The sequence below is a fragment of the Balaenoptera ricei genome, chromosome X, assembly GCF_028023285.1.
Source record: "Balaenoptera ricei isolate mBalRic1 chromosome X, mBalRic1.hap2, whole genome shotgun sequence".
NCBI lineage: Eukaryota > Metazoa > Chordata > Mammalia > Artiodactyla > Balaenopteridae > Balaenoptera > Balaenoptera ricei.
This window is the reverse complement of record NC_082660.1, coordinates 40,854,407-40,881,757: the sequence shown is the minus strand read 5'-3', so window position 1 is coordinate 40,881,757 and position 27,351 is coordinate 40,854,407. Positions and strand designations below refer to the sequence as shown.

Below are 27,351 nucleotides of genomic sequence, written 5' to 3'. Positions count from 1 at the left end.
GATATTTATTTTGGGTTATATTTATTTTAGGTGGAGATATACATTGATGGTTTTCCAAGTTAGTACTTTTTTCACTTACTGATATGATTCCTCTTTCATCATGTGTTAAATTCCTATATGTAATAGAGCCTATTTCCAGACTATCTATTCTTTTCCACGCACTAGTGTGTCTCTTATTACTCTGGTTTTGCACTGTTTTAATAACTGAAGCATAATAGTAAGTAAGGTATAAAATCTAGGAGAGTTAGGTCTTCTACATTACTCTTAATTTTCATAATTATCTTTAATAGGCTGAATGTTTATCAGATGAAATTAGAATTATTTTTTCAAGTCCTTCCAAAACACCAATGAAATATCCATTTGAAATATGTTATTTTAGTCTGCTTATCCAGAATATACTTTGCCTGTCCTATTATTTGTCAAGTTTTCCTATATCTTCTAGTAAATACTTTTAGAGTTTTATCTGGGTCACAGAGTTTTCATTAAAACTATTTTTAAGTGTTTTGTAATTTTGTATTCTATTGTGAACATACCTTTTTCTTCCACTGTATTTTCAGGTGGTTATTGCTAGTACATAAGAATATTTTTGATTCAGTTGTGGTTATGCTGAAATCTTTTATTTATTCTTAGTTTTTCAGCGTTTCCCTATGCCATTATTTTGTCTATCTATAATGATGCTTTTGTCTCTTTCTTGCTAATATTTTTACTTCTTACATTGTCCAGAACTCCTAAAAAATATTAAATCATGATGTTGGTAGGGGCATTTTTGTTCTGTTCCTGATTGTCGCAGACACATAGTTCAATTACATATAATACTGGATGTTTAGGCTATTGTTTTAAAGCAGATGCTTTTTTATCCTGTTAAGGAATTACTCTTGAATTTTAAAACATATGTGGTAGGAAACAGTTTGAGATCATTATATATTTGCTCTTGCTTCCTAATTTAGAAACATCTTTGCATCTGTGAGGAAAATGCTGCTTTTTGTGTAGTTTGCTTATGACTGTTATGGACTCTTGAATTTAGTTTGCTTGTACTTTAGTTAGGATCTTTGCTCTATAAATCATAAGTAATGAAATTGTTCTGGAACAGTAGTTCTCAACCTAGGCTTACACATTGTAATCACTTGGGGAGCTTTAAAATCACTGATACCTGGGCCCGACCTGAGGGATTCTGATTTCATTGTGTGTGGGTGTGTATAGGTGTGGATGTGGCCCAAACATCATGATTTTATAAAGCTGTACAGGTGATTCTAATGTGAAGCCAGGGTGAAAACTATTGCTCCATAGTTTTCTTTTTTTTTTTTTAATACCTTGTGTATTAGGCATTGGAATTCACCTTTGTAGCTTTCCATCTTTTTTGGTATCCTGGGGGAGTTATATAAAGTGGTGCTTTTCTTTTCCTTGAAAGCTTGAAAGAATCTATTAGTAAATCATCCTGGTTGGAGCCTTTGTTGGGGCAATACTTTGGTAATTTTTTTGCTTCTTACTTGGTTATTAGTTTATTCATTGTGTTTTGATACTTCACAATTCTTACAGAAAATCACTTATTTAATTGTGGTTTTAAAATTTATGTTCATAAAAGCTTGAATAATTTATTATAATAAGATAACTTACATCTTATAATTTATTACTTCTCTATGTTGTGCACTATCTCATTTCTGATTTTATTTATTTACATTCTTTGATTATCTTTGCTAGTGCAGGGGAGCAAAATTTGCCACCCCAAATAGTGTCTTTTAGGCACGTGGATTATCCTGAGCTGAAAACAATCAAGGCCCAAAAGACTAAGGAAGAATCTTTGACTTTCTCCCTAACTGCCTAAAAGAATTTAGATACAGGACCTGTTCCATGAAGGGAGACAGGGAGGAACCTAGCAAAGTGTCGGTTAAAATTCCTCTCTTTCTCCCATTGCTTCTGTATGGCCCAGCAAACGTTTGTTTACCAAACATTTGCTTTTTTTCACCTTCTTGTGAATTGCCTTCCTCCCCTTTGAAGTCGCAAACTCCTACCCCCTTCCCCTTCTCTCAGATGGCATATAAGCTTCAATTGCCTAACTTGTCTTCGGGCTTCATATTCTTACGGAGCCCCTATACGTACATAATGAAATTTGGTTTTTCTCCTGTTAATCTGTCTCATGTCAGTTTAATTCGTTAGACCAGTCAGAAGAACCTAGAAGGGTAGAGGAAAGTTTTTTTCCCTCCCCAACGCTAGAATCTTACCTATTTTATTTATTAATAAAAACTCTTGGATTTATTTATTGCAGTTGTTTTTCTCCTTTCAAATTTATCTATTTGTGCTTTTATCCTTTTTTGCTTTAGACTTGTTTTCCTTATGACAAATTTTTGCACTTTCAAAAATTTTTGTTCAATCCATTGCTCACTGTGACTGCATTTCAGAATTACTTGTGGAGCTTTAAAAAAAATACTAATGCCCCTCTTAACTGCCTCCAAGATTCCTATTTAATTTATTTAGTCTTGGGTATGGTCTTTTTTGTTTTCTAAGTTCCTAATGAGAAGCCGAGAAGGCTGAGAATCACTGAGTTAGTACATTTACCTGCGTTGGCTGTCTTTAACTCTAAATTCTCATATGTTATAATCTAAATCCAGTAATTTACCTAAGATTACAGATTTGCTTGTATCTCATAGGTTTATACCTCTTTAAATTTTATTAAATTCTCTACTTATTTTTTGTATTTTAAAATTTACTCTCCTCACAATAATTATTAGGGGTGACAATATTTGTTTATAGTTACATGATACATTTTTAGTTGTATTGCTTGTGATTGATGGTTATGATTTCTGTAGTTTAAATTTATTTAAAAAATATTTTTTTTTTGTAAATTAGCCTATGTAGGGAAGGAAAATAATTTTCCTTTTACCCTTCTAGGTTTTTGGCTGAGATGCCCCCTGTAATGAAAGACAGCTTAACAGGAGAAAAACAAACAAGTTTAATAGCATGTTTACCTCCTGTATACGTGGGAGATACCAGGAAAACTGAGTAACTCTCCCAAATATCCCAAGCCACCACCTTAAATACTAGTTCCAGCTAAAGGCAAAAGATGTTCGGGGTAGGGGGAGCCAGTTATGGGAGGTTATCAGGCAAAGCACAGTAAAGGTCGGTACAGTTATGCAGATTTAAGTTCATGCTTTCTCCATTGATGCATTTCTAGAGATATAGTTATCTTCCTTTTTCTGGCACAGAGAGGGAGAAACCCTTACCAATGGAGATTTCCGTTATAAATGTAAAAGTCTCTTACAAAAGGATAACTTTTACTCACATTTCAGAACTTCTTCTTTCTCAGCTGTTTCTTAAAAATGATCAGCTCAAGATAATTCTTATGCCAAAGAAGCATATTTTGGGGTGTTATATTGTGCTGCCCTTCACATATGATAAATTTCTTAAAATATACCATTGTCATGTATAAAGGAGCCATCCTCTATATGCAATACAAAATTCATTATAGTTTATTTCCTTAATTCTGAGATTCCATAGTCATAAGAGAAACCATTGATTTAATAACAGCTTGGGGACTTCCCTGGTGGTCCAATGGTTAAGACTTCACCTTCCAATGCAGGGGGTGCAGGTTCGATCCCTGGTCGGGGAACTAAGATCCCACATGCCTCATGGCCAGAAAACCAAAACATAAAACAGAAGCAGTATTGTAACAAATTCAATAAAGAGTTTAAAAATGGTCCACATCAAAAAAAATAATAATAACATCTTTTTCCAGAAGAATAAACAACACTGCATTAAATGTACACAAATTTTTATTGTCTGCTAACTAACCTATGATAGCATGCACTTATCCTTACTATTATGTACCTTTTTGTTTAGTACCTCGCAATTTACATCTGAGCCTTTTTCATTAAATAGAACATAAACATTTTAAACTTAGACTTATGATGTTGATCTCTTTATAAAACGTTGAGCCTTATTGAACATTACTGGTGCTTCTTTCTTTCCTAACAGCTTCTCTAGGAATTCACCTGTAAGCTTTTGACACTCAAATGTTTGGTTCCTGAGTAATAGTCTTTATGACTCATGCATTGGTCATACCAGCTTCACGATCTTTTAAAATTCTGTGATTTATTCTGAGAGATTAGACTTTTGTTTTTGCCTTATGATTGCATTGCCTAGCACACGATGGACAATCTTCTAGCATTTTTATGTCAATGCTACATCAGACAGTAACATTTTGAAAACATTTTAAGTGAAAATTAGGATTCCAGATTGATGTTAAAATCCAGCTATTTGGGATATGCAGTGCAAAGCAGAGAACTCACTTGACATGAAAACAGAACTAACTCCTTCCCCACAAGGCTAAATTTACACCTTACATCAAGTTACATCTATGTTCCTCGTTAAAATGCATTCCTGACTGCTTTGAGTTTCTTTTGGCTTTAATTGTAAGAAGAATCTGATTTCAGAAATATTAACATTAAATTTTTTTCCATTATATGAGGAAATATCACATATCTAGTATTTAAAGCTAATTGATTTCAGATTTTATATCCTCTTGGCTAGCATCAAAAATCTGAATGCCTTGGGGATCAGGCAGGTAACCTCATATAATACAGGGCTTGTAGAGGCCTGTGGGGAATGGAAGATCACACAACCTGCCAAATGACATTTACATTCTGTTTTCAAGAAAATTACAGCCAATTACACCCTCTAGGACCTTATTTATCTAGTCTCTGCTTGACATCATAAATTATGATGAAACCTTGTATCATAATTATGTTTCTATAAATTTTCATTTCTCACAGTTTTTATTTTAGATTGTTCTCTCTGGATTCTCTGGTACATCAAGTTCCATTGCAATTAGGTCTTTCACCTTTGTGAGATCACTTTTAATCTATTTGGTATCTCTTCCCTCAAATGCCATTTTGCTACATTTTACAGTTTCCTCTCCCTCTTCTTTTTCTACCTTTCCATCTCTACTGCTCTGACTTGCTCTCTACCTTTCATGCTGGAGTTCGTCAGCCCTGTATTCTCAGGGGACCAGAACATGAAATATCAGTCTGTCCCTCTTCTAGAAATATTGAAGTCCAACCTAAAATCATGTCTTTCTTTCTCTTTGTTTCCACTGAGCATCGTTTATTCTCTTTCAGTGCATCATTTGCTTGATAAATATTTAATGATTATATGCTTGACAATATTGTCAGCTGATCTCTGGCAGTTCGGTCATGCACAAATTTATACCAGTAGCATTCAATACATAGAGGTAGGTGGGGTATGAATAGTCTCTCTACACTTTCCTACCCAATTACAAAGAAAAAAAGTTTCAGATTGAATATTACTGTAGGAGCAGAAAACTTTTCCCTTCTTCCCTTCTAGATTCTTTCTCTGGACTAATAGTTAAATTAACATAATACAGATTAATGGAAGAAAAGGAAATTTTGTACATATCGGAGCCCCATAAAAATATGAGACTCTTTGGCAGTCGGGTACTTGATGCTTATATACCATCCTCAGCTAAGTAGACGGGGGTAGAGGTCTGGGGCTTCAAAGATCATTCACAGGAAAATGAGAAGAGCAAGTGTTTGGTAAACAAATGTTTGCCATGCCATGCTGATAAGGCTTTCTGATATAAATAAGTTTTCTCTGGTAGTAGCTCTCTTCCTGGTGCAGGTTTCGTGTCTAAGTCCTTTTAGGCAGTTAAGGGAGAGGTAAAAAGTTCTTCCTGGGTCTGCTGGGCTCTGTCTTCAGCTCAAAATAATCCACATTGTAAAGTGGCACCTTCTAGGGTGGCATATTTTGCTCTTCCTCACTTCCTCTACTGAAAGCTTGATGGAACCCCAGCTCTCTTGTCCTTTTAGGTGTTCCAACAACATCTTTTTCCCCCCTACTTTAAAAAAATTGAGACAGTATTCATATAACATAACGTTTACTATTTTAGTGTTCAATATAATTCGGCATCCCACATCTTTTTTTAAAAATTGAGGTAAAATTTACATAACATAAAATTAACCCTTAGGCATTTTAAAGCGTGCAGTTCAGTGGCATCTAATATATTCACAGTGTTATACAACCATCACCTCTATTTAGTTCCAAGACATTTTCATCACCCCAGAAGGAAACCCTGTACCCATCCAACAGCATCTTACCGGAAATGTTCACTCAACACAAATGTGACAACATTCTAGTAGTGAGTTTAGCGAACTTTCTAACTGGAATCAGCCCAGATAAATTCCCCAAGAAAGCAGCTGAACATAGGACCGTTTTGGAATGAAGACAAAGGTGCCATTTTGAAGGTATAGATCTCTGGGCTCACTAGATTCCTAGAACCTGTTCTGGTAAAGACAGTGGCTGGTCAATATTTGTAACTGATCCATTCATTTTGAATACAATTATTTCACTAGCGAAAACTCATTTCTAATATTCTTTATGGTGATTAGCAAAGCCTCTTCTGTTGATCAGAGATAAACTACTGAGGCATTTTGTCAGCCACTTCTGAAGCATGGGCTTCTGATAGAAATTTGCCAAACAATCCTGGAGCATATATTCCTAATTAGGGTAACTGACCACCCCTAGAGGTTAGATTGCGCCTAACAGCCTCACTCACATATATATTGTCTATGTTGAATTAACTTGGTGTTACAACAGATGTACACTTAACTTTTGCAACTTTAATTATAAAAATTGAACAAAAATGAGAGCAAAGGAAGTATTAAAATGGAGCTCTGAAGGAGCTTGTGCCCCAGGCCAAGCTTGAAATGGTAGCCTGAATCTACTGTTCCTTCAATTGTCCTCAATTACCACATCTTTCTTAGTGTGTGTAAGCAGGTCGTTGTGTTGAGAGTGATTCTAATGGTGAAAGGTATGTATTATTCATACAGCATGGCACCTAAACCTAAGGAAGCTATTTCAACTGGTCTTCAACTGAAGAGGCAGTCAGTCTTCTGCTTCAACATGGGAGAAAAACGGGCTGTGTTGTACTTACTGAGAGGCACAGTTTTCCAAAGTAGTTAAGGAATTTTCAAGGGTATTTTTGACTCTCTCTGATTTTTACCATAACTGCTTTAGAATCCACCTCTCCTACCCATGTCTACCCCCAACCCCCACCCCGACACGCACAATAAGATGAGGCTGGGTCTAGCATTGAGCTAGGCTCTTTGAGGTTCCTGAAGAAGTGTAGGGTGGGGTCTCCAGTGCATTGGAAGAATTTCAGCTCCGCCTGCTTGAATTGCCTCAAGGCAAGCAATCAGCAGGACCAGAGATGAGAATAATTTTATCCTAGAACCAAGGTAGCTTTGTGGTATTTTTAATGAGAAAAAAAATGACAAAACTTCTTATATTCGTCTTGTGGGAAAGAATATTATTTTGTCTGTAGCACATACATATGGAATCCCACTGTGAAATTCCAAAGACAGACGCTAGTTCAATTTATGGTGGAGCTGAATGATGGATTTATTGCTTGAATATCATTTCCTCATTCTAACCAGACAGTGATGAAAATATAAAATAATCTTTATATACTGTAACCTAGACTGTATATCCATTCTCATAGCTGATGTGTAGAATGTCTTCTTGCAAAAATTTCCTCAGATTTTTTCTTTACGTTAACAAAAAGTATACAGGCAGTAGCTTTATTGATTTTAAGTTCGCTGAATTTTTTTCATTTCTTAGTTTCTAATTATGATTCCAACAGGTATTATCTTTTGATGCCTATTTAGAAGATGAAGTACCTGATAAAATTCAGGAAAACTATAGAATAAGATGCTATAAAATCTACTTCTACCTTGAAGATGACACAATTCAAGTAAATGAACCAGCATTGAAAAATAGCGGACTGCCTCAAGGTATCTATTTAAAGCAGAGTTATGGTTCTTTCACTTCTAACTACTGCCTTTATATACTATCTTTCTCTCGCTTTTTAAAAGACCCCATGCTACTGCGTAGGTATCTAACTTGTTGGCAATGGTGAATGTCAACACGCTAATAGCTTGTAGTTATTGATGCTGACTTATCAGCTTTCTACCCTCCACACCTCAACACTGGCCATTTCACTCACTCTTCTGTGTCATCCCTGTATCTTTCACATGCTGCTCTAGTATGAGCAAACTCTCCTGTGTCTTTGACTTTTTTCTTCAAACTCTTTTTTGTCTTTTTGCTATGACCACATTACTTCCTTCATAACACCCTCAGGGGTAGAGAGAAGACCGGTCTCCACTGCCACTTCCAGATTGGGCTTCTCTCTCCTTTCTTGAATTCACTGCTGTTTGCTTCAACCACTCTCTCTTCATCTTCATACCTATTAACTACAGACTTTCATAGTGCTTCAAGAGAGGGCCATTGCTCCTTCGCCCCACATATGCCAGTCATCTTTACCCATACTCCACTTCAGCCAGACAAGAGTTAGCTCTGCGACATGGCCAGCAGAGAAGCTAATCCTAGGTTGCATTAGTAGAAGCATGGCAGAGGTCAAGGGAGGTAATTGATTTCTTCTGTGTGTGCTGTAAGTCCTTTACTTTGGACAATGCCAAGTTCTGGATGCCTTCAAGCGACAGCAGCCATGTTGGTGAAAGGACTGAAAATTTATCATGTGTAAGGGAGAATAGTGAAAAGGGCTATTTGTCTGTAAAGGGAAGACTCGGGTGTGCCTGATAAATGTCTTAAGGAATCTAAAGGGCTGTCACGTGGGGGAGGGGTGACCTAATTTTCTGTATCCTCAAGGACAGGACCTAGGGGGTCAGAACTCAGGTCAGTAAGAGGAATAATTTTTTGGCAGAGAGGTTCACATACTTAGGACAAGGTACAAGTGCGTGGAAGGACCACCCTGCCCGAATCCTGGGGTAGGCAATGGTCCTCTCTCTCTTTTTCTGTTGCATCAGGCTTTTCTGACGATAGTATGGTTTGGAGACCAGAGTTAAAGTTCAAGGAAGACCACAGACAGAAGGGACCTTAGGCTAATGGCACACACTTACTCTGTTGGAAAGATGTAGGGACAAGTGGGCCTGGCTACAGCTGTAGCTTGCCAGTCGGCCTGCTGAATAGTCATGGGTTTTATTTGTGTTTCTTGGGCAAAGGACACATGGGGCTAGAATGGGTGTCACCAATGAATGAGTGGCCAAATTAAGGCCTCATGAATATTGAGTGGCCATGAATATTTAGTGCCTCTTGTATGTTTAGTGTATCATGAATATTCAGAGCCCAGGTACCTCATGTATATTTAATACATACTGAAAAGTAGTTGTCTCTTGGTCCTTCCATCCTTTTCTTTCTGTGTTTAACATATACATGCTCTACTTACTATCAAATTATCGTTATTTAACACATCTTATGATTTTCTACCTATGTTGAATAAACTTTTTGCTTACTAACTACTTATCTGGGCCCAGTGCCTCCATATTGATATGCCACCATGGGTTCCATGGGGGAGAAACAGAGAAGTTTTAGGACCATAGGCCTCTGAGCGTAATGTTATGACGAGTCAGTATGCGAAGGACTTCCTTCAGTGCTCATGAGATTGAGATTGTTCTTAGAGCATGGCTTCGTTATGTCTGGACGATTAATTTGGAGCCAGTCAGCATTGTCATGAAGTGTTTGTTGAGTGTCTACTCCATGCTAGGCACTGTGCTGGGTTTTGGGAAAATGGACAAAAGGAATAAGACTCATTACATCCCTATCTCATGGAGCTTGTAGGCAAGCAGGTTGGAGAGGAAAGGGAGCAAGGTGACTAGTCCAGGAGTTTTGCAGTTGTTCAGGGTAGAAGTGCTGAGTATCCAAACCAGGACAATGATGGTAGGAAGAGAACATAGGGGAAAGATTGTAGACACATTTGATTGGCAGTTAATAGGCCTTGGCCAGCGATTAAATATAGAGAGTGAGGAAGGGGAATATCTAATGATAAGGTACCTACTTTATCATTATCTCATTTAATCACCCCAGTGACCATCTAAAGTAGGTTATCATCAACTTTTACAGAAAGGAAACAGGCTTAGAGAAGTAATTTGCTCCATCTGAATCTTAACCGATTGTCTCAGAGCTCATGCTGTGGTTGAGAGGATGGTGATGCGTTAATAGAGCCCAGGAACATGGAGCAAGGAGCGGCATTGGAGTTGGAGCTGGGGTGTGTTTGGGTCATGAGGCTTTTCAAGTTGTGTTAGAACATCTGTATGGTGTTGCCCACAAGGCAGGTGGAACCTTAGGATGTGTTTTCAGGAAAAAAGTCAACACTGGAGTTGTGGATTGGGAATCAGGGGTGCCCAGATCATGAGCAGAATCAGGCTATTGTACCACGTTGGGAGAGAGCCACTGTTGAGGTGGTGGAAAGAGGAAGAAGATTTGATTTAGCGTTGTGCTTGGTTTTACTGGTGGAGGGAGCAGGTGAGGATTGGTATGGGGAGGCAATATGAACTGTCCTCATGATTCTTTGTGTTCCAGCTGATACAATATCTACTCCCTGGCTTTTATTTGGAGAATTTGTGGCTTAATGATAAATCTTTTAGGAAATATGGAAATGCTTTGATATTTAAGAAAAGATTTTCACAAACTTTTAAAGTTGGAAGTGTGATATTTTATTTTGTAAAGGGACAAGAGGTCTTTATACTCTTTTAAAAAAGTTTCTATTGGAGTATAGTTGATTTACAATGTTGTGTTAGTTTCAGGTATACAGCAAAGTGAATCAGTTATACATATACATATATCCACTCTTTTGTAGATTCTTTTCCCATGAAGGTCATTACATTACATGGGAGTATTGAGTAGAGTTCCCTGTGCTGTACAGTAGGTCCTTATTAGTTATCTCTTTTATATATAGTAGTGTGTATATGTCAGTATGTCAATATTGTCAATATGTCAATCCCAATCTCCCAATTTATCCCTTCCCCCCCTTTCCCCGCTGCTAACCATAAGATTGTTTTCTATATCTGTGACTTTATTTCTGTTTTGTAAATAAGTTCATTTGTACCATTTTTTAAGATTCCACATATAAGCAGTATCATATGGTATTTGTAGGTCTTTATACTCTTTAGGGTCATTTTAAACATATATAATGCAGTTCTTAAATATTGACAGTAATGTATTAGAAAATGTTTAAAGAATTATTTCAAAACATTAAGAAAATTGACAACTTTTAATTTCTATGAACATCTGTTTTGCCTAAGTGCATTTGTTTAGGTAAGTGACATTACTGCTTTAGCAAAAAAATATTTTTTTATACATTTTCACTTAAATGCTTTACTCTGATATTCCCTAACTAAGCTTTGCTTATTTTTTGATTACCTTCCCCACATGACATCAGATTTACACAAGTGATGGACTGGAGGTCATACGACATCCTGAACCTGCATTAGTGACTTGCATTATGTTTTTATTTTTATTACTTTTAAGGCAAAAGTTCATATTCCCGTAGCTCACTGGCCCCTGTCCAGTGAATCTTAGTTTTATTAAACTCCAAGAGGAAAAATGAAATGCATCCTCTATGAGGATCTTGGAAAGGCTTTTATTAAGACTTTTCGATTCTCTCAGCCTCTTGATTTCAAATCTCACATAGGCAGATTCCAAAGGGAAATTGAAGATAGTTATAATGATTTACTTGAAAATAATTTTTATGTAAGTAGGAGGGAATGTTATTCATAAAGACTCAGGGGAAAAAAAAACCTTAGGAGAAGACAATTTTAAAGTCTCTTTTGAAATTTTCAGAATTTCTGATGGGCTCACTCTGATCAGGACATTTCCCTGAGTGAGACGCAGCTCAAGGGGTATGTACAGAATACATTAGTAATCACGATATGTAATGAGACTGAATTTGTCAGCAGAGTGGAGATACTTGGCGGGCTCTAGCAGTTCCTGTGGAAAGCAAACACAAATAACCACTCTATCATCAAGTTTTGTTTAGAGAGAAACCGGTCTCTCTTGAAATATTAATTAATTAATTAATATGATGATTCTTGTTAAGGAAGGTCTGTTAGGACAGAGGAAACTTTGGAAATTCATTGAAATGCCTTCTTCAGGCTTTCCTAAATTAAACGATTGGGAAAAAAGAAATGAGCTTACTGAGCCAAGGGCTCAGACCTCAGTGGGATGGGGACACTCAGTTGTGTCTTGAGTGGCCTGGGACTGCTTTTCACGTGCCTGTGGGCCCTCAGAAGGGGTTAGGGGTCACATTTAGGTGCTGGGCACTGATGGTGCTCCTGTTACTTCCATAGGGTTTTGATATTTTCCCAATGAACTGGAAGGTCAGATGCACCTGTTTTTTTTGTAGAGCTGACCATTCAGAAATTAGTGCACCTGGATGAATTATAGCCTCCCTTCTTAGTTGCCTCTCCTATCATGTAATTTTTTTTAGGGAGGGGGAGTTTGGGATAAGCCAGAAATAAAAGAGGCATCCCTTAGCGTGGTGCCAAAATAGGCATTCAGTTTTGTGTAGCTTCTCGTCAGAACAACATATTCACGAATCCTCGTTGGCAGAGAGATATATGTGTGTGAAAAGTCAAGTCACTGATGCATGTCGAGGCTTGCTTTCATTTCTTGCCAGGACATCATTCTCTTTTAGGTTAGATGTGTTATATTCATAGAATTTGTTGCTGTTCTGCTGGAATATAGTTAAAACGATGTTATGCCAAGCCAAGAAGGTCAGAGGTTAATCCTAGTAGTTTTACCTCCGATTGTCTAACAGAACAACTGTTTGTCAAATGCTGCCAAGTCCCAACTAAGCTATACTAAAGAAAGGACAACCGTTAGAAACATGCCATGATTTTCTGGTAAGGTCTGTACCAGTTGTTCTCAGCGCAGAGCAATCATCAGAATCTCCTGGCCCACCTGCAGAATTTCTGATTCTGTAGGCCTGGGGTCAAGAAATGGCTTCTGATAAAAACAAAAATAAACAAGTGGGACCTAATGAAACTTCAAAGCTTTTGCACAGCAAAGGAAACCATAAACAAGACGAAAAGACAACCCTCAGAATGGGAGAAAATATTTGCAAATGAATCAACGGACAAAGGATTAATCTCCAAAATATATAAACAGCTCATTCAGCTCAATATCAAAGAAACAAACACCCCAATCCAAAAATGGGCAGAAGACCTAAATAGACATTTCTCCAAAGAAGACATACAGACGGCCACGAAGCACATGAAAAGATGCTCAACATCACTAATTATTAGAGAAATGCAAATCAAAACTACAATGAGGTATCACCTCACTCCTGTTAGAATGGGCATCATCAGAAAATCTACAAACAACAAATGCTGGAGAGGGTGTGGTGAAAAGGGAACCCTCTTGCACTGTTGGTGGGAATGTAAATTGATACAGCCACTATGGAGAACAATATGGAGGTTCCTTAAAAAACTAAAAATAGAATTACCATATGACCCAGCAATCCCACTACTGGGCATATACCCAGAGAAAACCGTAATTCAAAAAGACACATGCACCCGAATGTTCATTGCAGCACTATTTACAATAGCCAGGTCATGGAAGCAACCTAAATGCCCATCAACAGACAAATGGATAAAGAAGATGTGGTACATATATACAATGGAATATTACTCAGCCATAAAAAGGAACGAAATTGAGTCATTTGTTGAGACGTGGATGGATCTAGAGACTGTCATACAGAGTGAAGTAAGTCAGAAAGAGAAAAACAAATATCGTATATTAATGCATGTATGCGGAACCTAGAAAAATGGTACAGATGAGCCAGTCTGCAGGGCAGAAGTTGAGACACAGATGTAGAGAATGGACATATGGACACCAAGGGGGGAAAACTGCGGTGGGGTGGGGATGGTGGTGTGCTGAATTGGGCGATTGGGATTGACATGTATACACTGATGTGTATAAAACTGATGCCTAATAAGAACCTGCAGTATAAAAAAACAAACAAAACAACTAATACTAAACTTTCATTGGGTTATTTGTATGGAAACATGTTAATATAAATGTTTCAGACATTACATGAAATTTCTAAAAATCTTATATTTGTATTTGTATGGAAATATGTATGGAAATATGTTAATATAAATGTTTCAGACATTACATGAAATTTCTAAAAATCATATTTGTATTTGTATGGAAATATGTATGGAAATATGTTAATATAAATGTTTCAGACATTACATGAAATTTCTAAAAATCTTATATTTGTACTTGTATGGAAATATGTATGGAAATATGTTAATATAAATGTTTCAGACATTACATGAAATTTCTAAAAAAAAAAAAAAAAAAAAAAAAAAAAAAAAAAAAAAAAAAAAAGAAATGGCTTCTGGGACTTCCCTGGCAGTCCAGTGGTTAAGACTCCAGTGGTTAAGACTCCATGCTCCCAATGCAGGGGGCCTGGGTTTGATCCCTGGTCAGGGAACTAAGATACCACATGCTGTGAGGTGCGGCCAAAAAAAAAAAAAAAAAGAAAGAAAGAAAGAAAGAAAAAGAAATGGCTCCTACTTGATTTGCAGTGCATCCTTGGTTAAGAATACTGATCTCCACTAGTGACTTGTTTTGGCCCCTCAACGGGGTAGTATTTCATATATATATATATATATATATATATACACACACATATATATATATATGTATATATATATATATAAAATCACAAAATAGAAGTCATTTATTTATATTGGGCATATGCTATACCTAATAAGTATGCATCCCATAAAGTGGAATGGTGGGATGGTAGTAGAGTTGCCAGATAAAATACAGGATACCTGGTTAAATTTGTAGTTCTTAGTATAACTATGCCCCAAATATTACACGGGACATACTTATACTAAAAATTATTCATTGTTTATCTGGAATTCAAATTTAACCAGGCATCTCGCTTGTCAGTTTGGTAAATCTGGCAACCCCAGAGGGTGGACTTTGCAGAGAAAACTGTAGCAGAATGGAGCAGAGTGGAGTATAGGAGTGGAGGTAAGTCACTGTGAAGATAGGTGCTTGGTGCATGATGGCTGCTCAGTAAATTTGATGAAGAAAGGAAGAAAAAGGGAGGGAGGAAAAAAGGAAAGGAATGTGACAGACAATGTCCATAACACAGTGTAGTCATTGTGAATGCTATGAGGTACTTTGAGGGATCAGAGGAGGAAACGCCAGTATCCATTAGAGAATAAGGCATTTGAGTGGTACCTCAAAAGTTTCTCCAGATAAAGTTGGAAGAGGAAGGCACATTAGTCAAAAGGAACAGCATGAGGTAAAGAGGTAGGAAAGTGGTGAGGCGAGGAGTTGGGAGGTACTGGGAGCAGATCATAGAGTGTGTAAGGAAAAGTAGGCAAGAAGGTGGTAATGCAAGAGGACAGAATACCCAACAGGCTGTCATTTGGGGCTCATTCAGTGGGTAGGGGGAGATGCATAGGATTATTGTTTCTTACTGGGATCAGAGGTATGGAATTCAAAAATTTTTATTCTTTTGCTGCAAGGCAAGTGTCAAGTTAGCTATATTTAAAAAGTTATTCTCATTAAATCAAACTCCACAAAGATGACATTTTATAAAAATAGAAATGGAATAGTAATTTTAGTGAAGGAATTATAGTGAACATAAGAGGAAAAGATACTCTATCATGGCTGATCACAGTGAATGGTCTTAGTATTTTTAGGATACACATGATGACAAGTGGCAATTCCACTCGTATATTCATTCACCTAAGAAATACCTGCCTCTAGACTTGGATGTACCCTAGGTCTGCAGTGTTACTAAAATGAACTAAACATACTTAAGATAGAAGTAAGAGGTTGGGGTCTTAATTCTTGAAGGTGAATTCCTAAAAACTAAATTTAGTGGTATGAGCAAAGATCTAAAGCAATTCCAAACTGAATGAAATGAAAACGCATTAAACATAAATGGATATATCATCATTTTGATCTAAACCACAGGGGAGTGTTAGAAAGTTAAAGCTTGCAGAGTATAATCAGATAGCAGGGCCTTTAAAAAGAAAGAGAGATGAGAAATATGAAGATAAAGAAGAGCTTAAAAGCAGATACCTGATGCCTGGACATCTGCCCAAATTGTCTGTATGGACCAATTAAGAAGATAAATATCTGAACATTTCAAGGGCAGATATAGTGCTTTTGTTGTTGTTTTTCCATTTTGTAATGTTATTTTTATTTATATGTCTTGATGGTCTTGGGTGCTCTTCAATGTGTGCCAAAGACATGGCATCCTGCATATTTCTTTGATATTCCAGAACAAACTTCTGCTGGTGGAGTTTCTGCCATTTATCATGGAAAACTATAAGCATACAAATACCAATAAATAGAAATTTTAATTCCCAAAGGGCACAGTTGAGAGGTCCCACAAATGTATTTTTGAAAGCTCTCATGTGTAACTACATTTCAAATGCCCATGTTACTTTTCTGATTAACATGGGATTGTGACTTTGGATTTCTCGTTATTAAAATTTTCTTGTTTAGTGTTAGACCTGCCTTCTCTTTGCAATCCATGAATGGTCAGGACTCTCTTCTGTTGCCACAAAGAACTTCCCTGGCCTCTTCTGAGAACCATCTAGTGAGAGGAGTGTGGGACCTAAGATAAGGAAGAGTGTGGACGTTGCAGATATGCAGGCTCCTGGAGGGGCGGGGACAGGTGACACAGTGGTGTTGACCCTGGCGGGGGATTGCTGCTGCTGGCAAGTGGGCCCTCGCCAGAAATTTACTCTTAGAGAAGAGAGAGGCTGTTCTTTTGGAAGAGCAACTCCATCATCTCTGTTTCACGGTGACTGGCCGCTCTTCTCCCCATTTCTATCCTGTTTTGCCTAAGACACTCCCTCCCCTCCTTCACTTAAGTAATTTGTGGCTGTCATACAGTGAGATACAGTTCAGTGCAAACTGTGGAAAGTAATGGTATTTACTTAGAGCTTGAAAAACCCAGGTTCGAGATCTTTTTGTGCCATTTGTGAGTGCGTGACCTTGGGCACGTCACTTAACCATCCTGAGCTTTGGTTTTCTCATCCATAAACTGAATATTTGTATTTCATGCATTATCTGCCTGGTGGGATTATTGAAGATTAAATGAGAAAAATATATGAAAGCATATCCTAGGGCTATGATGATGATTGTGATGATTACTATTTAAAAGCTCAGTGGGTGGGCCAGTTCTTCCCACCTAGAAAAATACAGGATTTCTATTTGAAGTCTTACTGAACAGAAATCAGCACTAATTTGCTTATTTGAATTTTTATAGTGAAGTACAAATGCAAGATAGATGGAATTCCTAAAGAAGCTCTTGGCTGTTGAATAAATTTCATATATTTTAAAAACTGTCACAATATAAGTATTTTTGAAGAGATATATAATGGTTCGTGAAAATACCTGAAATGCCCATGCTTTTATGGGTGTTTAGTATGCAATTTGTTCTAAATGTCTAATCTTGAATCATTAAATAATTTGCATACTGTTTTCAGTGGCATGAATTAAGGGCTAATTGAAGTATAATTTTTTGCCGTAAAATTATATCAACTTTTATGTAGTACATTTAAAAATATTCTAGGCCAGTTCTAATTTTATAGTTTTATTATTTTAATTTAATGTACCGAGTAATTAAAAATTGCTACAAAGAAAAGAAGATGAAAATGATTTTAGTTAATTTCCCCTCAACAGAGTGAAAAGATGATTAGTAGAATAATGGAACAGAGCTCAACACAGTTCCTGGCACATAAAGATATTCATTAACTGTTCCTTAATGAATAAGGAATGAATAATTTCTAAGTATTTCTAGACTTTGGGAAAAGGCACCATTCTCAGTGTTACACAAAATGTGAAGAAGATTGCTTGACATCTTTATACTAAAATGCCTCCATACACAGGTCACACAAGCCAATTTTTCTTGAACCATTAGACCCTCAGTTTGCTCTACTTGCCTTTTCTCCTTTTGTCTTTGCTCCTGGAGTAGATTCTCAGGCTTAAGTCAGTTTACAGAGGTTGAGAGACAATTCTCCGCAGGTATCTTGCATTTCTGTGGATCTTGCAAGCAGAGACACTGTCTGCTCTTTGTTCTGGATTATCTTTTCAAGGATGTTTATATAGCACACAGCTTTGGAAGACAAAGATAGTCTCTCCTTCTGGAGCAAAGTGCAGGTTTGCTCACAGCCTTGGAACATAGAGGTGGTGTCTCCCTCTAGAACAAAAGGCAGACATGTTTACTGTCCAGTCTAATAAAGGTAATTTCTCCCTCTGAGACAAAAGGCAGGGATGCTTATTGCCCATTATAATAGATTCAGGTTCTCTCATCTCAGGGTTGCTGTCCTATAACGTGTAACCTACTGCATGTGCAGAAGTTACCTGGCCCTTGTTGTGTCACCCTGTGGGAATTGGGGCTCAGGAAACTGGTACAAAAATGCTGATGTTCTGGCTACTGTTATTACTGTGAGTAATAAACTGCCCTTTGTCTCTAACCAAAGCATCTCATGTCTTCTACCAGCATCCATGAAATTGTGGCAGGCTAACTTGTTAGCTTGAAAGTAGGATAAACTCTCAAACCCTAAACACTCCTTGACAACAGGTTTCAGCAGTGTTTGGGTAAGTTGGCTGGTGTGGTGTGGTGTAGTTGGTACATTCATCTAGTTAGCAAACCTTTTTACCTCCAGTGGCTAATTGCCATTTGGGTGTACTTGGGGACCCTGGGTCCATATTCTCAAGAGGAGAAGTGAATGGGCATCATAGGGTTGGAAGTAGAAGAGGGGATGAGATCCAGAACCTTTAGCCCAGAGCACTGGTTAAAACTTGAAGCCTCTGATAACTCTCACTTTGGGGGAGTGGATGGGTGGCGGTGGACAGAGTCCATAGAGGAAGAAGGAGGGAGAAGAGGTTGGTAGAGGGAAGAAGATTCCAAGAAGCTTCAAAGCAGCATAAAGTCATTCATGCTTATAGAAGCCGTAAATCATGGTGTTAGCATCTACCATAGTGAAGCTTATTAGCTTACTTTTTTCAACCAAGAGTGTGCATTTTTGTGAGTACTCTGCTTTAGGGTCTTAGTTCCTTGCGTACTGTGCTCACATTGAGTGCTAGTGGGTGAAAGTGAGCATGCTTGTTTTGGGAAAAGACATGATGGTAGTGTCTGGCACATTAGGTCACTCTGTTCATACCCCCTCCTCCTTCCCCCCTGCCCTAGTCTTTATGGTTTACTTTAATAGAGTAAACCCTAGTACCACTTAGGCAACTCTAACAACATGCAAGGCTGGTCAAATTACCCTGGGCCTCAGAAGTCTCAGCTCCCTCTGGCACCCTGAGAGTTTGAACATACTGATGCTACTTCTCCAAGAACCAACCCTTTGCCCGCTTCACTGTGGTGGGAAAGCATTCAGGGTTGTTATAAAGATGTACTGTGATCTCTTTCTGGTGAGCCACACGATGAAACAATTGTGTTTTATTTCACACCGTAGGAATTTTTATCCGGCGTCATCGGATTTCTCTCCCGCCTCCTGATGAGGGTCAGTTTTATACTGTGCCTCATTTTAACATCAACATAGACATTGTCTTTCATGGTCGGACCTTCAGGATTTATGACTGTGATACATTCACAAAAAACTTTTTGAAGAAAATAAGAGTCAGATTAAACCCCCCGGGACAGTGTCCAGAAGTTCCTTATCTGAAGACACGGAGAGAGGTAAGTTGATTCATCCATGAACTCTTAGCTTCAAGATGAGAATCCCTTCAAGGTCAGTAAAGGGTATTGGTACTCCTGATGCAGATGTGAAAGAACTTTGGGGGCCATGGTCACTGGAGTTGTCCTGTTTTCCTCTGGGCTGGAGGGAAGGCTGGGTGTTGGCTTCGGTGCAGGAGATGCTCACTTTCTGCCCCTGCCCCCACTTCTCTCCACGGAGAGTCTCCCTTCCAGGAAGTAGGAGTCTTCAGCGAGCTGCCCGCATGGGATGGTTTCTAAGAGGCCGTGATTGGCTTTGTGGTCACTGACAGTGAAAGAGTTGGGTCCACGCTTACCTGGCTTTTCTTTTCCCATTTTAGTTGCCTAACTCTGGGAAAATCTTTGCTCCTGTGCTACCGATTTACTGAACCCTTTGGGTACGCCTTTTTCCTTCTTCCTTGGGACTCCCAGCTCCCTTTATGGTGTTATTCAGATGCAGAGGTGTTCAGGAGTGAGGAGGGCCATGATTTCGACGTACTCCTATGATGACAGGATGCTTGTTTTCGAAGGCTGACCCCAGCTAGTGTAGGGAGGAAAGAATCAGTGTTAGTAGTATTACTGTAGTCTTTCCAAAGTTTTTTTTAATGATCCCTTGGCCCAAATTTTATGTTTTACAGAAAAATCTGAATACCCAAAAGGGCAAGTGTCATGTGGAAGGTCACATACCTCACCAATCTTCTTGCTGGGCCTTGAACTCAAATCTCTTGCTTCTTATCCTGATTTTCATTTTTGTCATTTGTTTCTCTTTTTATTGAAGTATGATTATGCGCAGTAAAATACACAGAAATTAAGTATGCAGTTTGATGGGTCTTAACAAATGCATGCACCCATGTAATCCACATCCAAAATCATGGTATAGATTTCCATCCCCCCAGAAAGTTCCCGCATGCCTTTTTGCAATCTGTCCTTCTCCCCACCCAGGGATAAGCACAGTTCTCATTTCTATCCCTATAGATTAGTCTCATTTTTATTGTTTCTAAAACTTGTAATTAACTTCTTTGCAGAAAGATAACATAAAATTTAGAATAAAAATCTCCTTTGATTCTGCTTTGATCTCTTGTTAAAAGCTGCATGTAGGATCATTCATCTATTCCTGCCTCCTAGCCCCAGCAGAATTACCCTCTAATGCTGTAGGCGTACAACCCTCCTGAGAAATATATATTGTTGATCCTGGCATATCTAAGGTGAAATCCCTGTGGCATTATACTTGTGTGTATTGGCATGCAAGGAGATTTATGGTTTGGGTTCATTTCTACTTTTTCCAAATGCCCTAGAAGAAGGAGTCTAGATAAATACAAAAGTCTTTAGAACCAGCAGAGAGAACCTAAAAGAAATGGATCTATATGATTTACCACCCTTTGCATCTGGCTACATTCATTCACTAACAGCTGGTATTATATGATAGTTATTGTGAATGATGATGCATTATATGAAATACTTAGAACACTGTGTTATTTCATAAGTTTATAAGGAAGATAATCTTTTGTTCCAGGAATCAAGAATAAATACCAAGAACAGCCAAGAAATGTTTTTCCTTTCAGATTGGAAGAATCGTTTTAGCATTTATTCCCTCAGGGAGAAAGCTCTTCAATAAATATAGAAATCTGTGGAAAATTAGGAGTTTAGTAAGAGGCTTTTATATTGACTTTAATGCATTTACTTCTCCAGTGTTTGCTGCCTTGAAATGTAAAGTTAAAATTAAACAATTTAACTTGAACTGAAAAGAGCCTCGATGGTATATAATCAATAATGCATTTCTTAGAGGCCTTATAATGCCAAAGAAAGATTTTTCAATCGTTGAAAGTAGAGATCTCGTAATTTCATTTATATATCAAGGATAAGACTGAAGAGCCTCTGGAAAGGCCATCATGTCTCCCCCACTGTCTTGGGATAAGTCTGCACCTAGACTGCCCTGGACAGATGCAAAATTTTGAGAACTTACAAGTAAGATTACATAACCCGATGTGGGACTACATCTCCCTTGCTAGTGAGCACTTCCTTATATAACCATCCTATTAGGCTACATTAGATAGAATGGGGGCGGTTTGCTCCAAGACAGGGCTGAGACTGTGCAAATAGAGGAGTTGGGCTGAGAAGACTGCCGAGCTAGTGCTTCCTGATTTGGGGGCCAGAGCCCGCGCATTAGTTCTGTACAGATTGGAAAGTTCTCCATTTGCTTTGCTCCTGTTTCCATGGCCTTTCAGATCTTCACTATCTAAAGCTTTTGAGCAAAATAAAACTGTGAATATATTTCTTCTCTTTTACCTTCACAAAAATCTTTGGATGAGTAAGAAGCATATACAGATATGAGTTTTCAGTGAAAAGAATTTTTTGGTTGAAATATAATTAACATAGGCTTGGATGTACAAATATTAAGCATACCCGTTGACAAGTTTTTAAAAATGTATACAATTTAGTAACCAACACGAAAATCAAGATAGAGAATATTTCCATCACCCCAGAGAGTTCCCTTGTCCCCCTTTCCAGTCAGTCCTCTCCCCAGAGGCAATAACTGTTCTAATTTCTGTCACCATATATTAGTTCTGTCTGTTCTTAAACAAGAATTTTAAGTCTTTGAGAAAAGTCAGTTTTCAAAAACATTATAGAAGTATATTTTAGTGTGTTAAAATAATAATGAAAAGCTTCCTAATACTCGATTGTCTGTATTTCTAAGGTTGAAACTGGTTATATATGCATACCATGTATGTTGTTAGTTGAAATTTGAAAAAATGTCACTGAATAGTCTATAGAAAAGATACCTTTATATTCTTTGATTGCTTGCATCCCAGAAGCAGCTATGGAAAAACTTCCACTCTCATTAACCTTTTCTCCATTGGCAGAAGCTACACTGCATGGAACCCTTACGTCCCTATGAGTCCTTCGACACTCTGAAACAGTTCCTCGAGTGTGATAGGAAGGTTTTGCGTTTCTCCTGCCTGTGGGACGACTCAGGCCCAGTGTTTGGGGACCATAGAGAACTCATCCTGCATTACTTTCTGTCTGATGATACCATCGAAATCAAAAGAGTATTGCCACATAACTCAGGAAGAGATGCTACGTCATCGTTCCTCCAGAGGAGGAAGCTGCCTAAGGTGGGCTGAAGACTCTAGTCACTCACTGTCTGGAATGTCATGTGTTATGACTGCGTGATGACAAGTCACCATGTGTTAGTGCAAGTGTTTAGAAAACTCTCACTTTGTGCCCTCTATTAACGTACATCTATGAAAGTAATACAGAGGATATGACAAATTGGAGTTGGAATATTCAGGGCTTGAGGCAAGTAAAGGAAAAATGTCAAATGCAAGAGAACTACCTATTCATCAGTGAGTTCACCATGAGTCTTATGAAGGTAAATGACTCTCTAGTAAAAGGATTGCTCGTGGCCTTGGGCAGGGCACTGGCCTCTGGCCTCTGTAGCCTACTGAGGAGATCCCACTGTATTGGTCTGGGTTGTGAATACACATACACACACACACACACACACACACACACACAGGAGTGACTCTTCTGAGAGTAGCCACCAGTCACCAACTAGCCACTGGCTAGCAACAATGATAGCTTTTGCATTTTTACTATTAAAAAAGAGTTGTGCAAGTGATTTCTACACATGTTTATGGCCATTTGAGAGCTAGTGTAACCTGGGTGCAGCAGAAATGGCACAGAGACAGAAGACCTGGGTTAGAATTGTGAGTCTGCCACTTAACAGCTGTGTGACCTTGGGCAAGTCATTAACCTCTCTGAGCGTATTTCCCTATCTCTAAAGTGCAGTTAACTAGGCTTGCCTCCTGAGGTAACTGTAAAGACTGAATGAGATAATATAGTAAAAAGCACTATCTAAGGACCTATGAACACCTATAAGGACACGTGAAAGTATCAAGGCTTATTCACAGCTCTACGTTATATTTTATTTCTTATTTGGATAAAGAATTTTGAAACTTAATTCTTAGTGCTACTGAAAAGATTACTGTAATGCTCATTTCTGATGCAAACAACCACTGGTTATTTGCTTATCACAGGAGACTCTTCCAGATTCTCTGAGTCTCCTGCCAGAAGTCCTGCTGTGTTGCTTCTTGGGGCAGGGGCAGGATTTGTCCCAGAGCGAACTCTGGGCGTATGCACAGCAGGTGGCCAGGAGGTGCCAGGGAAGCCTGTTTTTAGAATGGCTTTGAAAAATAGGCTAAATATAAAATTATAATGACATACTACCTGACATTTGCAGTGTTCCTTGACATCAGTTGCTTCATTTATTCTTTCATTCAACAAATATTTAGTAAGTGTCAGTTGTGTGCCAGCTCTGGGGTTACAGTGAGAAAGAAAATGGATAAAATCCTGCTTCGTGGAGCTTCCATTCTCGGGAGAGATACAGTAGCAGTGGGTGTTCCCTTGACACTCACAGCATCCTTTGAGAAAGCAAGGAGTAAGTACTGTTGTGGCGGTTAGATGACACAACTGAAGTCCTGAGAAGATAAATGCCTGGCCCCATGTCCTGTAGCTAGGAAGCAGCGAAGAGAGAGTTTGCATCTAAACGTACTGTTTTTTCTTCGTTACGTGGCTTACTGACACCCCACACATCATAAGTTCACACATTGAAACTTAAACATTTTATGTCACATGTATCTGGCATGATTCAGATTTCTCATGTGTATGGGATAAATGGATCACTATCAATTTCTATAAGTTAGTTCAGATATTTCCTGCCTGGACCACCTCCAGTGGGGGTGGAACTGAGGAGTGCCCTCCTTGGCTTGCTCCGGGCCACAGTTTCTGTTAGAGGCTGACTGCACTCCATTGCCAACGAGTGCGTCCTTGCTCAGGATCAGGCAGGGTGCTAAGCAAGTAAAGAAGGCAAGGCAGGGTTTCTCCATCAGGGCGTTTTGGAGTTTAAAGATGACTGCCGATGAAGCAATTAGAGAGCAACAAAAAGTGGTTTAACCCTGAGGTAGGTGCTACGGAAGTTTGAACTGGGGACAGGCCAGTAGGATGGGAGAGGTCAGGGGCTTTATCAGGGCCTTGAAGGAGGGGGGGAGTGTAGACCAGCCTGCAGCGGGTGGGGAAGCAGGGGGAAAGGTGGCTGGAGTCTGTGTCCTGTCTTCCTCGGGATGGCAGAGAAGAACCATACGGGGTGCCTCTTCCCGCTTGAATCCCTCAACAGGAGCACGTCTGTGTTTAGAGGCCATCCACTACATCTTGATTTGATTTTTATCTTCCAGTATGGCCCCCCTGGAGTCTATCAACCAGGCCAGATAACAGACCGGACAGTTCTCAGTGGAGATGGTGGCTTGTCAGAGAACCGAGTGTATGGCTGCCTGTTGGATAAGTACAAGGTGAGTCACGTTTTATTACTGTTTCCAGTGTGACTTCCCTGGAACCTGGAATGTGGGGTGAGTTACGTGTTCTGCTTCTGGGAGATTGATTGTGAATGAAATCGATGAGTATATAAATATATGCATTGCACTGCCATTTGGTAGCACTGCATTGCTAAAAGAATGTTTTAAAATGTTAATATTGAGCGATTGTCTTTTGATTTGATTTAAAAATTTTGGTTATGAATGATATAGTTGATTTTTTTTAATTTCTTTTTCCCTTTGGGGGTGGGTGCCAATGTCTTTGGTGGGTCTGTGGTGTCAACGTCACGTTCCTTTGTTTTTATTAGCTAGGAAAAGTAGACCAAGAGTTTTACAAAGAGAGTGACCTGTCCATAGGAACCACCATCAATGTGTGGGGAAGGAAAGTGCTCCTTTGTGACTGTGATGAATTCATGAAGACTTATTGTAAGACTAAATATGGAATTGGTAAGTGATACATCTGTCAATTAGAAAATAATATGTAAAACTTAGAGTCTTTGTTCCCTAGTTAGGCTTGATCTGACTTTTGAGTTTCAAATTCTAAGCTCATAATAGCTACCGTTTATTGAGCATTTGCTAACTGCTGGGCATCTGTTGTCTTATTTATTCCTAACAACAATTCTAGAAAGGTAGGCTCGTTATCCCCATTTTAGAGGTGAAGAAACCATGGCGTACAAGGGGCTTACTTGTCGAAGGTCATGCAGCAAGTAAGGGGTGAGCCAAGACTTGAACTTGTCTGCCTGATGCCAAAGGCTTCCATTTGCCCGTATAGCCCCCTGCCTCACTAGAGTATGGGGGAAATGCTTTGGTTAAGCAATTGCAATGGAAATCCAAACACTTTTCTTTTCACTGAATTCTTGCTTACCACAGAGGATATACTTATTTGAGCTCTCTGGGGAATTGTGCCAATTTGCTCTACCTTTCCTGGTGAGGCTCAGCCAGGCTTCCAGCTTCTCTCTTCTTAGATATCCATTCCATTCAGATCAGGTTAGCGCAGTTCAGAATGAAAACCAGTGATTTATTAAGCACCTACCACATGCAGGTCATTCACAGAAGCAGGTGGAGGATCTGAGGCGAAACCGGAAAAACACGCCCCTCCATTTGCTAAACCTGCCGGCCAGCTCTGCCCCCACCTGGGCCCTCTACCCCAGGCTCCAGGTACCTACCGGTGCTTGGCGAAGTGGGGTGGTGGAAGGTGCCAACCTCCCAGACTGGGGTTTGGAGCTCTGATGGGGGATGCTTACCCCGCTCTGAACCTTGGAGCATTCATACGAGCTCACTTCCTGAGCGATGAGTTGGAAGCCGGAAGCAACCACAGCTTCCTAAAAGACAAGGTGCTTTGTCTTTAGAATGAGACGAGGCCCACCTTACGTGTCTTGGTGTCCCCACTGTGTCGTATTCCTGGCCTCCTGGGAATCTTTATATCATGGGAGAAGGCACACAGCATACAAAGGGGCTGGAATAAAAGAGAATTTCAATCTCCCTCCTCTGTGCATGAGGGGAACTCGTTCCACAACATCTGCGTGCCAGATTAGTCAAAATGGAGCCAAATTGGTGGCCTCTTCTTATATTCTTTTCTAAAATTAGTCCTATTTAGTGGACACAGTTGGGCATATTTGTTTTAGGGACTGAGGGCAAGAAGCAGCCAGGAATGTGCAGGTAGTGGCTACTGTAGAGAAGCTGCTAGTGACCCTTAGATAGTTGGGAAGGATAGTTTGCTTTTTAATAAATGTAAGTGCCTGTTCAGAATCAGCAAGTCTTCAGTGTAGACTTGGAAAATTTTTTAAAATGATATATATATGAAATGAGTCACTGAAGACATTTACCTGTGTCCTACTGAAAGATTACCTTAATTTAAAGGACATGGTAAAGGTTCAAAACATCATATGATCCCTTAAATAGCAAGTCCAACATTCGGTTGATGTTTGTCTGTCAGCTTGATTTTGAGAATATAAAGGTCGCATTTGGGAAAATGAACGTAATGCTGGAGAGACACGGTACGCTGTTAGTCTTTTAACGGGTTTGCAGGGAACTTTCAGAGGCAGAGTAAATCCACCGGTGCGCTCCAAATCTAGCCATCCTCGGCAAATGTATCAGCTTCAAATGCCCTATGGTCCATTTCAGTTGAGCCCTAGTGCTTAATTTCTTTCTGCTCACTTCTTTTGCTCACTCTATAGACTTACTGTATTACGTTAAAAAAAGGTCATTTGTGCCTTTAAAGCTAATATAACGTGAGCATTATGCATTTAAACAGAAAATTATGCAAATGCAAAATTATGATATATTTTATAGTCACGCTGACTTTTTATACTTCTCATAACATATGTTAAAATACCCCATTTAACAGACACTATTATTACACAACATTTCTTGAGTAACAGCAGTGTACTTAATATAACTAATGACTGGAAATTATATCCATGATTCAGG

At 38.8% G+C, this 27,351-nt stretch overlaps 1 protein-coding gene across 1 annotated transcript in view; it reads left to right on the top strand.

Moving 5' to 3' along the window:
* EFHC2 (EF-hand domain containing 2) overlaps positions 1-27,351 on the top strand; it is a 204,387-nt gene that overhangs the window by 75,098 nt on the left and 101,938 nt on the right. The window contains 5 exon segments of the mRNA XM_059910794.1: positions 7,652-7,802; positions 19,317-19,540; positions 22,417-22,668; positions 24,787-24,900; positions 25,230-25,368. Coding sequence (XP_059766777.1) covers positions 7,652-7,802; positions 19,317-19,540; positions 22,417-22,668; positions 24,787-24,900; positions 25,230-25,368 — 880 coding nt within the window.